At 32.9% G+C, this 12,969-nt stretch overlaps 1 protein-coding gene and 1 pseudogene across 1 annotated transcript in view; one reads left to right on the forward strand and one right to left on the reverse strand.

The window, feature by feature from the left end:
- The window catches only part of DPYD (dihydropyrimidine dehydrogenase), an 841,951-nt gene that overhangs the window by 614,638 nt on the left and 214,344 nt on the right, over positions 1-12,969 (reverse strand). Inside the window, exon 5 of the mRNA XM_044238740.1 lies at positions 12,424-12,585. Within this exon, the coding sequence (XP_044094675.1) occupies positions 12,424-12,585 (162 nt within the window). The remainder of the gene's footprint in view (positions 1-12,423; positions 12,586-12,969) is intronic.
- LOC122900226 lies at positions 7,427-8,410 on the forward strand (annotated as a pseudogene).

Genomic DNA, 12,969 nt, shown 5'->3' on the forward strand with positions numbered 1-12,969 from the left:
CCACTCAGCAGAGAGTCTGCTACTCCTTCTCCCTCTGTCTACCCCCATCCCCACTCACTGCTCTCTTGCTCACTCTTTCTCTCAAATAAATAAATAAGATCTTTTAAAAAATTAAAAAAAAACACCTATTTTAATATAGTTGATTCATATCACACAAAAACCTCATTTTGTGAGTTGTGTACAGTGACTAAGGTAAATATAAACCAACAAAGTACAGTTTTGTGAACATGCAGCCAGAAAACCTGGGTTTAGAGTGAGTTTGCATTGATGACTTACAACAATATCTGGGGCAAGTGAGAATTTGTGAAATGATGGAAATTAAAGCACTAGCTTTGTATTCTAGATTTGCTGTTACTAGATGTGAACTTGAGGAATTTAATTCCATGTAGCTCCTTGCTGCAAAGAATGGACATGATCACATTTACCTGAAGGGTTATTTTCAAGGTTAGCAAGTGCTAAGTGAAGTACCTAATACAGCCCAGTGCAACAGAAGTTTGTTTAATGTTAACTATTTTTTAATCACTTTGATCCTTAGTTTCCTCATGGGAAATGTTTTTCCTAATGGGAAAAACATTACCTAGTTTACATGTCTCAAGGGTGGTTTATCAACATTTTAAAGTGAGATATCACAAAAATGCACTGAAGTGCTATATAAGTATGGTGTGTTTTTGTAACTCTACATTTTCCCTTGCCTGATCCTTTCCATCATACAAAGGTCTAATCACCTCCAAAACCAAGTGACAAAAATAAATGAAGACTGAATTATCAGTCCAAGGATGCTAACGCAAATACAATATGTATTTTCAAGTTTGCAACAAAATTTTAGTTGTTGGCTTGTATTATTTCTTGAAAGGTGTTATAGTTTCTCAAGACCTATAGTTCAGAAACAGCCTAAAACAAAACTTAATTCTAATCAATTTTCAATCAATGTTTGTTTGATTAACTGAATCCTTACCCAGTAGGAACTTACTACACTAGATGTTCATACAAGTCAGTCTGCCTGCGATAATCCTGGTTTGTGCCTGCTGCACTGAATTAATTATTAATAATGTCCTTGCTTACTCTTCGAAGTATCGCAGTCATTTTATGTTACTTTAAAACAACCAACATAACACACAGAGTATATCTAATATTACAGTTTATGTACATTTCTTTGACAATGGCTTTAATTTGAGAATTACACTTACTCTTTTTTTGTCTCTACTTTTCTATTTGATAGATAAAATGTACCACAAAAATACATTACCTGAGAGAGAACATGCAATACTCTATTATATAATAGTATACATATTTCTATATTCTCCTCACTTACGCTTGTAGAAGGCAAAAGTTTAAGGCTTTTGGTGACCTCCATGTTCAAAATGAAGATATGACAAAAATAATATTTGTCCTATTAAATCACAATTAACTTGAGTAATTGTGCTCCTCCTCTATTCACAGTTCTTCAAAATATTTATTGTATTCAAGCAAAATATAAATCTTGATGTTACTTAAACGAGTGTAAGGTATCTCTTAAAGTAGGCTATTGGAATTGCATTACTGTATTTGTTATTGTATTATTAGCACTCATCAATTTGATTTGAATTGTGTCTAATCAGTAAAATATAGAAATAAAAACAAATAGTATATGATAGTATATAAATAATGTATGACGGTGAGACAAGAACTGGGTTATAGCAAAAGAAAAGTGAAATAAGAAATGTGCTGAGAGATACAGTAAAAAAAAAAGAAAAAAATCTAAAGAGTAATTCTGTCCTCAGTGGGTCACCTGAGTTAATCTAGGATTCCATTTATCAATTCCATTCTTAACTAAAAGTATAAAAACAAAACTGAAATTGCAGTGTTAAGAAGTATATACCTCATAAAACAGTACATTTAATAAGTATTAAGATAATCTCATAGAATGTTGACTGTGAAAACCAAATAATGTTTTTAGATAACAACTTCATAATCTAATGTATTTCTAAAAGTTCATAACTGAGGCAGCAATTTTAAGTAGTGATCTTACGGCCCTCATTCGTCTTAACATTTAAAGTCAAACTTCAGAATCCTGACCTTTTAATTTTGGTTTCTTTAAATTGCCTGCATAACTAGTTAACATTAGCAGAAGGGAACTGATTTAACACACATCTAAGTATGTAGTTACAGTTTATTTTTCAAACTTTAGAAGATAGTAGGAAGATGTGTTCTCCTTTCATTCTCCTTTTATAACAATTCCTTAAATTTGAGAAATGATGTAAGTCTTCTTGGTCTATACATGGATAAAGGTAATGATTTCTTAAAAATTCAATTACATATACAAACACATTTCAAAATAAAATTTTCAAGGGCCATATTTGTGTAGAAAAATTTTAAAATCCTCATGAGACTGAAAAGAGAATCCATACCAAACTATTATTTTCAAGTTATTTTATTGAGGCAATATTATTATATCTAACTGAACTAGGAAAAACTGCCTCCTAATGTCAGAATCACCCCATAGCCTACCTGTTTTCATAGGCACACAAAAATGTCTGAAGCAAGGTCACTACAGATGGGGGGATAGTAAAGGATTGAATAATAACGACAAGATAGAACAACAACAACAAAAAAGCAGCTGGTCTCCTGATTATACTGCAGGCTATTCTTTGTGTGATTTATTTGTTTTCTACTACAATCTCTATGTTCCATATGCCCATGTTCAAATAGAAAAGTAAAAGGTATGGATTTAACCAATAATGGCAAACTACAAAGTTGTTATTTAAAAAATCATTTATAAATTACAGGAAAGGCAATTTTGAAAAATATCACACTATTTTACTCTGCTTTCCTAACCTTTCCTTAATTTGGTTGAAAAATAGATTTGTATTTCTTTAAAGGTCAAAAATCAATCATTGTTTTATCAAACAACCAAAATAAATAAAATTATTTGCATCATATTCTGCTTCAATTTAAGTATCAATAGTTTAGTAGTTTGAAATAATAATGGTATTCTGCACATTGTGCTTTCTCTTTTCACTTGCAGTCAATTAATATATTGTCTTTTGCTTATCTTTGTAACAACACTGACAGTTGAGAAAGTTTAAGTAAACCATCCACTGACTTTTAAATAACAAAACTTTTTAAAGTATCTTGCCCTAAGAGGTCTTCTTAAAAAAAAGAGAGCTTTTCCTCACGGTTCCATTACAAGACTTATTTATAATTTGAGTTATATTTGAAGTCACTGTTTTATAAAGTATAATTGAAATATAAAAGTAAGATACACTCACATTTTAAATTCCACAATTCATTTACAATGCATTTAATACCATCCTAAACTATGCTCTGCCTTAAATTAAAAAACAAAATCAAAGCGCACAAGTGCGCACGCACGCACACACACACACACACGCACACAGCAAAACAAAACAAACAAACAAACAAAAAACTGCTTTGGGAAGAGGTGGAAACAGTTCATTAAAACCACGTGAGAGTTGGAAAGGAGGACTTTTGCAAGATGGTGGAATAGAAAGATCGTGAACTCACCTCTTCCCAGGGACACAGCACATTTAAATTTTAAAAAAATTTATTTATTTATTTAAAATAATTTAAATAAATTAAAATAAAAAATAAAATAAAATAAAATAAAAAAAATAAAATAAAAATAATAAAAAAATTTATTTATTTATTTAAAAAAAAAGATTTTATTTATTTATTTATTTATTTATTTGACAGAGAGAAAGAGAGAGAGATCACAATTAGGCAGAGAGGCAGGCAGAGAGAGATCACAAGTAGGGAGAGAGAGGGGGAAGCAGGCTCCCCACTAAGCAGAGAGTCTGATGCGGGGCTCGATTCCAGGACCCCAAGATCACGACCTGAGCTGAAGGTAGAGCCTTCAGGTGCCACTGAGCCACCCAGGTGCCCCACACCAAATCTAAATTTAAATATGAATTATTTTCCTCTGGGAAAAAAAAAAAATCAAAGTACTACATGAACTAACTCTCCACAACAAAGAGTAAAAGGACCATATTGAGAAAGGTAGAAGAAGTAGATATGGTCAAAATAAAAAACCTACTACTGGGTCAGTAATACACGGTAGGGAGGGATCTCACCAGTTTAGTGCTTGCCCCTGGAAGAGTGAAGAGTTGGTGTCCCAAATCAAGTATCCTAACCCCTGGGATCTGCACCAAAGAGATGAACCCCAACATCTAAATTAGAAAACGAGAGGGGCTAAAATCCAAGGGACCTAAAATCATATAGAAAATTGAGATTTCTCTTTTAAAGGACTCACTTGCAGTCTGACTGACCCTGAAACCCAATGAAAAAACAGCAGTTTGAAAAGCATGTCTACCATAGGTGAAGAAATTTATTTCCTAATCTAAAAATACCTGCTAGAAAGACAAGGAACAATGGAAACGCTCCCTAGAGGTGAAGGCATTGGTAGAAAAAGAAAAGAGAGAGAAAGGAGCAGATAATTTATTTGAAGAAATAATAGCTGAACCATTCCCTAAAAGACATTTAGGCCCAAGAAGCCCAGAGATTTCTAGTTCAGGTAAACCCAAAGAGAGCCATGCCAAGAAACAGTATAATTAAAATATGGAAAGTTAAAAGAAAAATAGAAAATCTTAAAAATAGCAAGAGGAAAAAAAAAATCAAATTGCAACATACAAATAAAATCCCATAAGGCTATTTCTCAGCAGAAACTTTGCAGGCCAAAAAGAAGTGATATGAAATTCAAAGTCATAAAAAGAAAAACGTCTAACCAAGAATACTTTACCCAGCAAGGTTATCATTCAGAATTGACAGAGAGAGAGAGAGAGAGAGAAAGAGATAAAGAGTTGTTTATACAAACAAAAGCTAAAAAAAAACCTCAATATTATTAAACTAGCCTTATAAGACATGTTAAAGGAACATCTTCAAGCTGAAAAAAAATGACACTAACTAATAATAGGAAAACATACAAAAGTAAAAAATCTCACTGGAAAAAGTACATATATTAAAGGTAGTAGAGTGACCACTTATATATCTACTATGATTAAAACATGAAAGAAGCAAAATTTTAAAAGTACAATAATTAATTAATACACAAAATAAAAAATGTAAAATGTGACAATAAAAATATAAATGTACTGGGGAGAGTAAAACTGTAGAGTTTTGGAATGTGTTCAAACTTACTTTGCTATCAACTTTAAATAATTGTAATATACATAAGGTGATATATGTGAACATTAAAATAACTGCAAATCAAAAATGTAGAGTAAAACAAACAAAAGAAGATAAGGTGAGGAAGTAATCTAAAGATAACATTAAAGGAAATCAACAAACCACAAAGGAGAGAAAGAGTAGAAAATAGATACAGAGAGGAAATATGTAAGCAATCTTACAAAAACAATTAACAAAATAAACAGCTATAGTACACACCTATTAAAAACACTTTCAATGTAAGTGGATTAAATTCTCCAATCAAAAGACATAAAGTGGATGATTGGGTAAAAAACAAGACACCTTCTTATACTGCCTACGTCACTTCAGAAGGAAGGACACATGGACTAAAAGTGAAAGTATAAAAAAAGATATTCCATATAAATAAAAAGAAAGCTGGTATAGCTATAGTCATACCAGAAAAAAAAGAGACGTTAAAACAAAGACTGTAATAAAAGACAAAGATGGGTACTACACAATAAGAAAGGTGTTAAACCAGCAAAAAGACATAACATTTATAGATATATATGTTTCCAACATAGAAGCACAAAAATATATAAAACAAGCATTAACAGTCCTAAAAAGAGAAATCTATAGCAATAAAATAATAATAGGATACTTTAACACACCACTTACAACAACAGATAGATCATCTAAATAGAAAAACAATAGGGAAACATTAATCTTAAGTGATATATTAGACCAGACTGACTTAATTGGTAGATATCTATAAAATACTACATCCAAAAGCAGCAAAATACACAATCTTCTCAAATGCACATGGGACATTCTTCAGGATTCATCACACTAGGCCACAAAATAAGTCTCAATAGATTAAGGAAGACTGAAATTACATTACACATCTTTTTAAACCACAATGGTATGAAATTTGAAATCAATTATAAGAAGAAAACTGGAAAAAATACAAGTACATGGGAATTAAACAACATGATACCAAAAAACTACTGGGTCATAGAAAAAACAGAAAGAAATTTTAAAAAATACCTAGAGCAAATGAAAACAGAAACACAACATACCAAAATTTATGAGATGCCTCAAAAGTGGTTTTAAGAAGGAAGTTCATGACAATACAGAACTACCTCAGAAAGAAGAAAAATCTCTAACTGACAATTTAATTTTATTTCTAAAGAAACTACAAAAGTCAGAACAAACAAAACCCACAGTTATTGGAAGGAGGGAAATAATAAAGATCAGAGTAGAATTAAATGAAATAGAAACTTTAAAAAGGCAATAGAAAAGATCAATGAAACTAGATCTGATTTTTTGAAAAGACAGACAAAACTGACAAGCCTTTATCTAGACTCACGCAGATGAGTATAAATAAATAAAATCAGAAATGAAAGAGAAGTTTCAACTGATGCCATAGAAACAAAAGATCCTGAGAGACTACTTTGAACAACTGTATGCCAATAAAACAGACAAACTAGAAGAAATGGATAAATTCATAGAAACTTAACAATCTTTTAAGACTGAATCATGAAGAAACAGAAAATCTGAATAGACTAATTACTAGTAAGGAGATTGAGTCAGAAATCAGAAACCTTGGCACAAACAAAATTCAGCACTGGATAGCTTAACTGGTTAATTCTACAAAACATTCAAATCTTTAATACATATCTTCCCTAATCTCTTCCCAGAAAATTAAAGAGAAGAAAACACTTCCAAACTCATTTTAGGAGATGGCCATTACCCTGATACCCAACCTAGACAAGGATATACACACAAAAAAAAAACATTACAGGGCATTTCCATAATGAGCTTAGATGTAAATATCCTTAACAAAATACTGGCAAACTGAATTCAACTATACATTAAAAGGATCATGCATCATGATCTAGCGGGATTTATTCCAGAAATGCAAGGATGGTTCAACATCCACAAATCAATCAAAGAAATACATCACATTTACAAACTGAAAGATAAAAGTCATATGATTATCTCAATAAATTCAAACAAATTATTTGATAAAATCCTGTATTCATTTATGGCAAAAACTCTCAACAAAGTCAGTATAGAAGGAATGCACCTCAACATAATAAAGATCTTATATGACAAGCCTATAGATAACATCATACTTAATGTTATAAACCTAAAAGCTTTTTCTCTAAGATCAGGAACAAAGCAAGAATGCTCACTCTCCCCACTTTTATCAAACTTAATATTGGAAATCCTATTCAAAAATAAGGCAATAAAGATAAATAAAAAGCTTTCTGCCCATGGACGCCGCCGAGTAAGCATCGTTAAAGTCTCCCCTCCCACCGCCCTCATGTCTAAGTCAGAGTCTCCCAAAGAGCCTGAACAGCTGCGGAAGCTCTTCATCGGAGGTCTGAGCTTTGAAACAACCGATGAGAGTCTGAGGAGCCATTTTGAGCAATGGGGAACACTTACGGACTGTGTGGTAATGAGAGATCCGAACACCAAGCACTCCAGAGGCTTTGGGTTTGTCACATATGCCACTGTGGAGGAGGTGGATGCAGCCATGAATGCAAGGCCACACAAGGTAGATGGAAGAGTTGTGGAACCAAAGAGGGCTGTCTCAAGAGAAGATTCTCAAAGACCTGGTGCCCACTTAACTGTGAAAAAGATTTTTGTTGGTGGCATTAAAGAAGACACTGAAGAACATCATCTAAGAGATTATTTCGAACAGTATGGGAAAATCGAAGTGATTGAGATCATGACTGACCGAGGCAGTGGCAAAAAGAGGGGTTTTGTTTTTGTAACATTTGATGACCATGATTCTGTAGACAAGATTGTCATTCAAAAATACCATACTGTGAATGGCCACAACTGTGAAGTAAGGAAAGCACTCTCTAAGCAAGAGATGGCTAGTGCTTCATCCAGCCAAAGAGGTTGAAGTGGTTCTGGAAACTTTGGTGGTGGTCGTGGAGGTGGTTTCGTTGGGAATGACAACTTTGGTCGCGGAGGAAACTTCAGTGGTTGAGGTGGCTTTGGTGGCAGTCGAAGTGGTGGTGGATATGGTGGCAGTGGGGATGCCTATAACGGATTTGGTAATGATGGAAGCAACTTTGGAGGTGGCGGAAGCTATAATGATTTTGGCAATTACAACAATCAATCCTCAAATTTTGGACCCATGAAAGGAGGCAATTTTGGAGGCAGAAGCTCTGGCCCTTATGGTGGTGGAGGCCAATACTTCGCCAAACCATGAAACCAAGGTGGCTATGGTGGTTCCAGCAGCAGCAGCAGCTATGGCAATGGCAGAAGGTTTTAATTACTGCCAGGAAACAAAGCTTAGCAGGAGAGGAGAGCCAGAGCAGTGACAGGGAAGCTACAGGTTACAACAGATTTGTGAACTCAGCCAAGCACAGTGGTGGCAGGGCCTAGCTGCTACAAAGAAGACATGTTTTAGACAATACTCATGTGTATGGGCAAAAAAACTCAAGGACTGTATTTGTGGCTAATTCTATAACAGGTTATTTTAGTTTCTGTTCTGTGGAAAGTGTAAAGCATTCCAACAAAGGGTTTTAATGTAGATTTTTTTTTTTTTTTTGCACCCATGCTGTTGATTGCTAAATGTAATAGTCTGATCATGACGCTGAATAAATGTGTCTTTAAAAAAAAAAAAAAGATAAATAAAAAGCATCCAAACTGGAAAGAAAAAACTACAACTGTTACTATTTGTAGAATATGTGATACTATGTATAGAAAACCCTAAAGATTCCAACAAAAAACTGTTAGAACTAACAAGTGAATTCAATGAAGTTCTAAGACACAAAATTAATATAGAAAAAATCTGTTGTTTATATAAACCAACAACAAATTATCAGAAAAAGAAATGAAGAAAACAATCCTATTCACAATCCCACCAAAAAGAATAAGATACCTAAAAATAAATTTAACCAAGGAGATGAAACACCTGTACATTGAAAATAGTAAGACATCAATGAAAGAAATTGAAGAAGACACAAACAAAAAGACATCCTTGTTCATGAATTGGAAGAATTAATATTGTTAAATATTCTCCATATTATCCAAAGCAATCTAGAGACTCAGTGCAATCTCTATTAAAACTCCAATGGTATTTTTCACAAAACTAGAACAAATAATTCTAAAATTAATACAAAACCACAAAAGACCTCAAATAGCAAAAAAAACTTAAGAAATAGGTTGAAAGCCAGAAGTATCACACTCCTTGACTTCAAACTATACTATAAAGCTATAGCAATAAAAACAAAATGCTATTGGTATGAATCCAGACACATATATCAACAATATTCTGTTGACACATATTATCAACAGAACATAATACAGAGCCCCCAAATAAACCACATACAAAGTCAATTAATTTATGATAAAGGAGGCAAGAATATACAATGGGGAAGAGACAGTCTCTTCAATAAAACGTGCTGGGAAAACTGGACATCTACACACAAAAGAATGAAACTGGACCATTTTCTTATGCCATACACAAAACATAAACTCAACATGGATTAAATGCTTGAATGTAAGACCGAAAACCATAAAACTGCTAGAAGAAAACATAGTTGGCAGGCTGTTTGACATTAATATTCACAATGGTTTTTTTAGATTTGACTCGAAAGACAAAGGAAACAAAAGAAAAATAAAGTAAATCTATGGGCAAATGGAACTACACTAGACTAAAAAGCTGCACAGAAAAAAAAAATCAATGAAATGAAAAAGCAACCTATTACGTGGGAGAAAAATATTTGTAAATCATATATCCAAAGGGGGACTAATATCAAAATTACATAAAGAACACAACATATAAAGAATATACACTGAGTTCGATAACTCAATAACAACAACAAAAACCCAAATAATCCAGTTAAAAAATTAAGCAGAGGATCTGAATAGACATTTTTCTCCAAAGAAGACATACAGATGGTCAATAAACACAAAAAGGTGTTCAGTATCACTAATCAAGAATAAAATGAAAATCAGCCACAATTAGATATCACCTTACACCTGCTAGAATTTCCTTTATCAAAAAAAAAAAAAAGTATCAGCAAGGAGATATAGAAAAGGTAATTCTTGTGCACTGTTAGTGGAAATATAAATTGGCGCACTGTGAAAACATTATGGAGGTTCCTTAAAAAACTAAAAAACTAAGGCTACCATATGATCAAGCAATTCAACTACTGGGTATTTTTCCAAAGAAAATTAAAATACTAACTCTAAAAGAAATGCACACATATTCATTTCAGCATTATTTATAACAGCCAAGATATGGAAGCTAACCATCAACAGGTTAGTGGATAAAGAAACTGTAACATGTATACACAATGGAACACTACTTAGGAATACAAAAGGATGAAATCTTGTTATTTCCTACAACAAGGATGGACCTTGAGAATATGATGCCAACTTAAATAAGTGAGATGGAGAAAGACATATACCAAATGATTTCACTTACATGTGGAATTTAAAAAACAGAACAAACATAATGAAACAAAACCCAGACTTACAGATACAGAGAAGACACTGGTGATTGCCAGAGCAATGGGGTGCTGAGCAGGGGATAGGTGAAGGGGATTAAGAAGTAAAAACTTCTAGTTATAAAATAAATAAGTCACTGAGATGTGATGTACAGCTTGAGAAATAAAGTCAATAATATTGCATTAACTTTGTATGGTGACAGGTTGTAACTAGACTTATAACTACCATTTCACAATGTATAGAAATGCTGAATTAGTGTTTTACAACTGAAACCATTATAATAGTGTTTGTCAATTGTACCTCAATTTAAATCAACAACAAGTGAGAGTTCTCAGAGGAATGGTGTCTGTCATCCAGGACACCGACAAAGTAATAATACTATTTTAAGTCATTTTGTTTTAAAATGCAGTGTTAGTTCATACACATATTGTATGCCCTTTCACTTACTACATCTGTGCAAACTTGCCCTGCTATAATAAAGAAACAATGAGTCCCTAAAAAAAGATACGGAAGAGTTCAAGTTAATCTCCATCAACTAAGGATTTTCCCAGGGTATAAAGATCATACCTTGCAATGTTTAGGTAAGCCTAATGCAACTTTGAATTTAGTAAGAAAACAAATTAATTCCAATAATTGATTGCGACAATGTACAACATCAAATTGTTTCTATTTTCTCATTCCTAGGAGGCCTTGCTTAGAATTAACTTGTCAGAGAGCAGAGAAGGAATAACCTTGATTTATTACTAACAGCAAAGTGAGACTTAATCTTGAGGGATGTTATGGGAAGGGTCTTAAAAGGAAAGAATACATTGTGTTTCAGTTGACAAAATCAGACAGGGAAGTCATTAAGTAAAAACCTAGTGTTGACAGGCATTTAATTTGGCCTTCTAGCCAAATGGACCACAAGGATTATACAATCTACTGTAACCTTGATATAAGTTGATCATTTAAATGATACACAGAAAATAACTTGGTAGTTGATTCCAAAGAGGGCACATCAGAGAGCATGAGATGTCCCAGAGAATCAGTTACTGACGAAGGATTCATAAAAGAGAAAGCTATGAATCAAAATAGTGAGATTAAAAGCTTTTGTTTTATTATAATTTGTATCCAAATAATACACATGCTCCTAATCTAAAAGTTTATAAAATGTAATTTTAAAGAATATTATTCAGTTAGGGGTTTTGAAAATTCTCTAACGTCTATTAATAAAAAAAACCCACAAAATAATGCTGACATATTATTTCAAGCTGTAAAAGTCAAAGAGAATTTCAGGAAAAAGAATCAGGCACGATAGCCTTTTTATAATGGGGTCCTCTTGTCACTCTCCAATGTATAGTTAATGAATACATTTTTCTTTAGAACCTCTAATTTACATAACTTTCACTCAGAATATTTTAATGACTTTCTGGAACTGCAATTAATTTGACATAGGGTTTAATGAAGTTTAATTTTTATAACCCTTGTTGAATAAAAATATTATTTATGGCATAAAACACATGTTAGCTGTGTATTACATTAAAAATGCTAGATATCGGGGCGCCTGGGTGGCTCAGTGGGTTGGGCCGCTGCCTTCGGCTCGGGTCATGATCTCAGGGTCCTGGGATCGAGTCCCGCATTGGGCTCTCTGCTCGGCAGGGAGCCTGCTTCCTCCTCTCTCTCTGCCTGCCTCTCTGCCTACTTGTAATCTTTCTCTGTCAAATAAATAAATAAAATCTTAAAAAAAAAAATGCTAGATATCAAAAGAGCACCAAGAATTAAAGTCATTCTAAGATTTTTGTGCTTTAGGGGTGGACAAAAAAAAAGCAATATGTACAGCTTACATACCTCAGTAGCAAACTGCTGCAATCCACCAATATTAATTGGTCCCTCTTCAGTGGCATACAAATTGCATCCACCTACACAAAGATCAGAAGTTGGACATACCATTCCACAGGTCAGACCAAGTGGGTTGTCAGAAAAAATCATCTTGGCAGCTCCATAATAGTTCTACAAAAATAAAATAAAATAAAATTTTATTATGTAACAATGCACCTTAAACATTCAAAATGTGACCCAATTTTCTATCAGGTAATAGACTGAGTTCTCTATTAAGTAATCTCTTAGGTGATAGATTAAGTTGAAGATTAAGTCATGTATAAAATACAGAGGTTAAAATAATGTTTACCATCAGAAAACATCAAATAATAACTAGCAGAGAACCTGACATGCAGGATTATTCAATATATGGTATATTAATAAATAAACAATTAATCAAATTTGGAAAATCAAAATTTAAAGTATAAATGTTCTGTAAATAGCTTTCTTTCACAAAGCATCTAACTATACCCTGACAAGAATTATTCTTTTCATTTTTAACTAGGTAAGTTAGGT

Source organism: Neovison vison, chromosome 2 (assembly GCF_020171115.1).
Source record: "Neovison vison isolate M4711 chromosome 2, ASM_NN_V1, whole genome shotgun sequence".
NCBI classification, from domain to species: Eukaryota; Metazoa; Chordata; class Mammalia; order Carnivora; family Mustelidae; genus Neogale; species Neogale vison.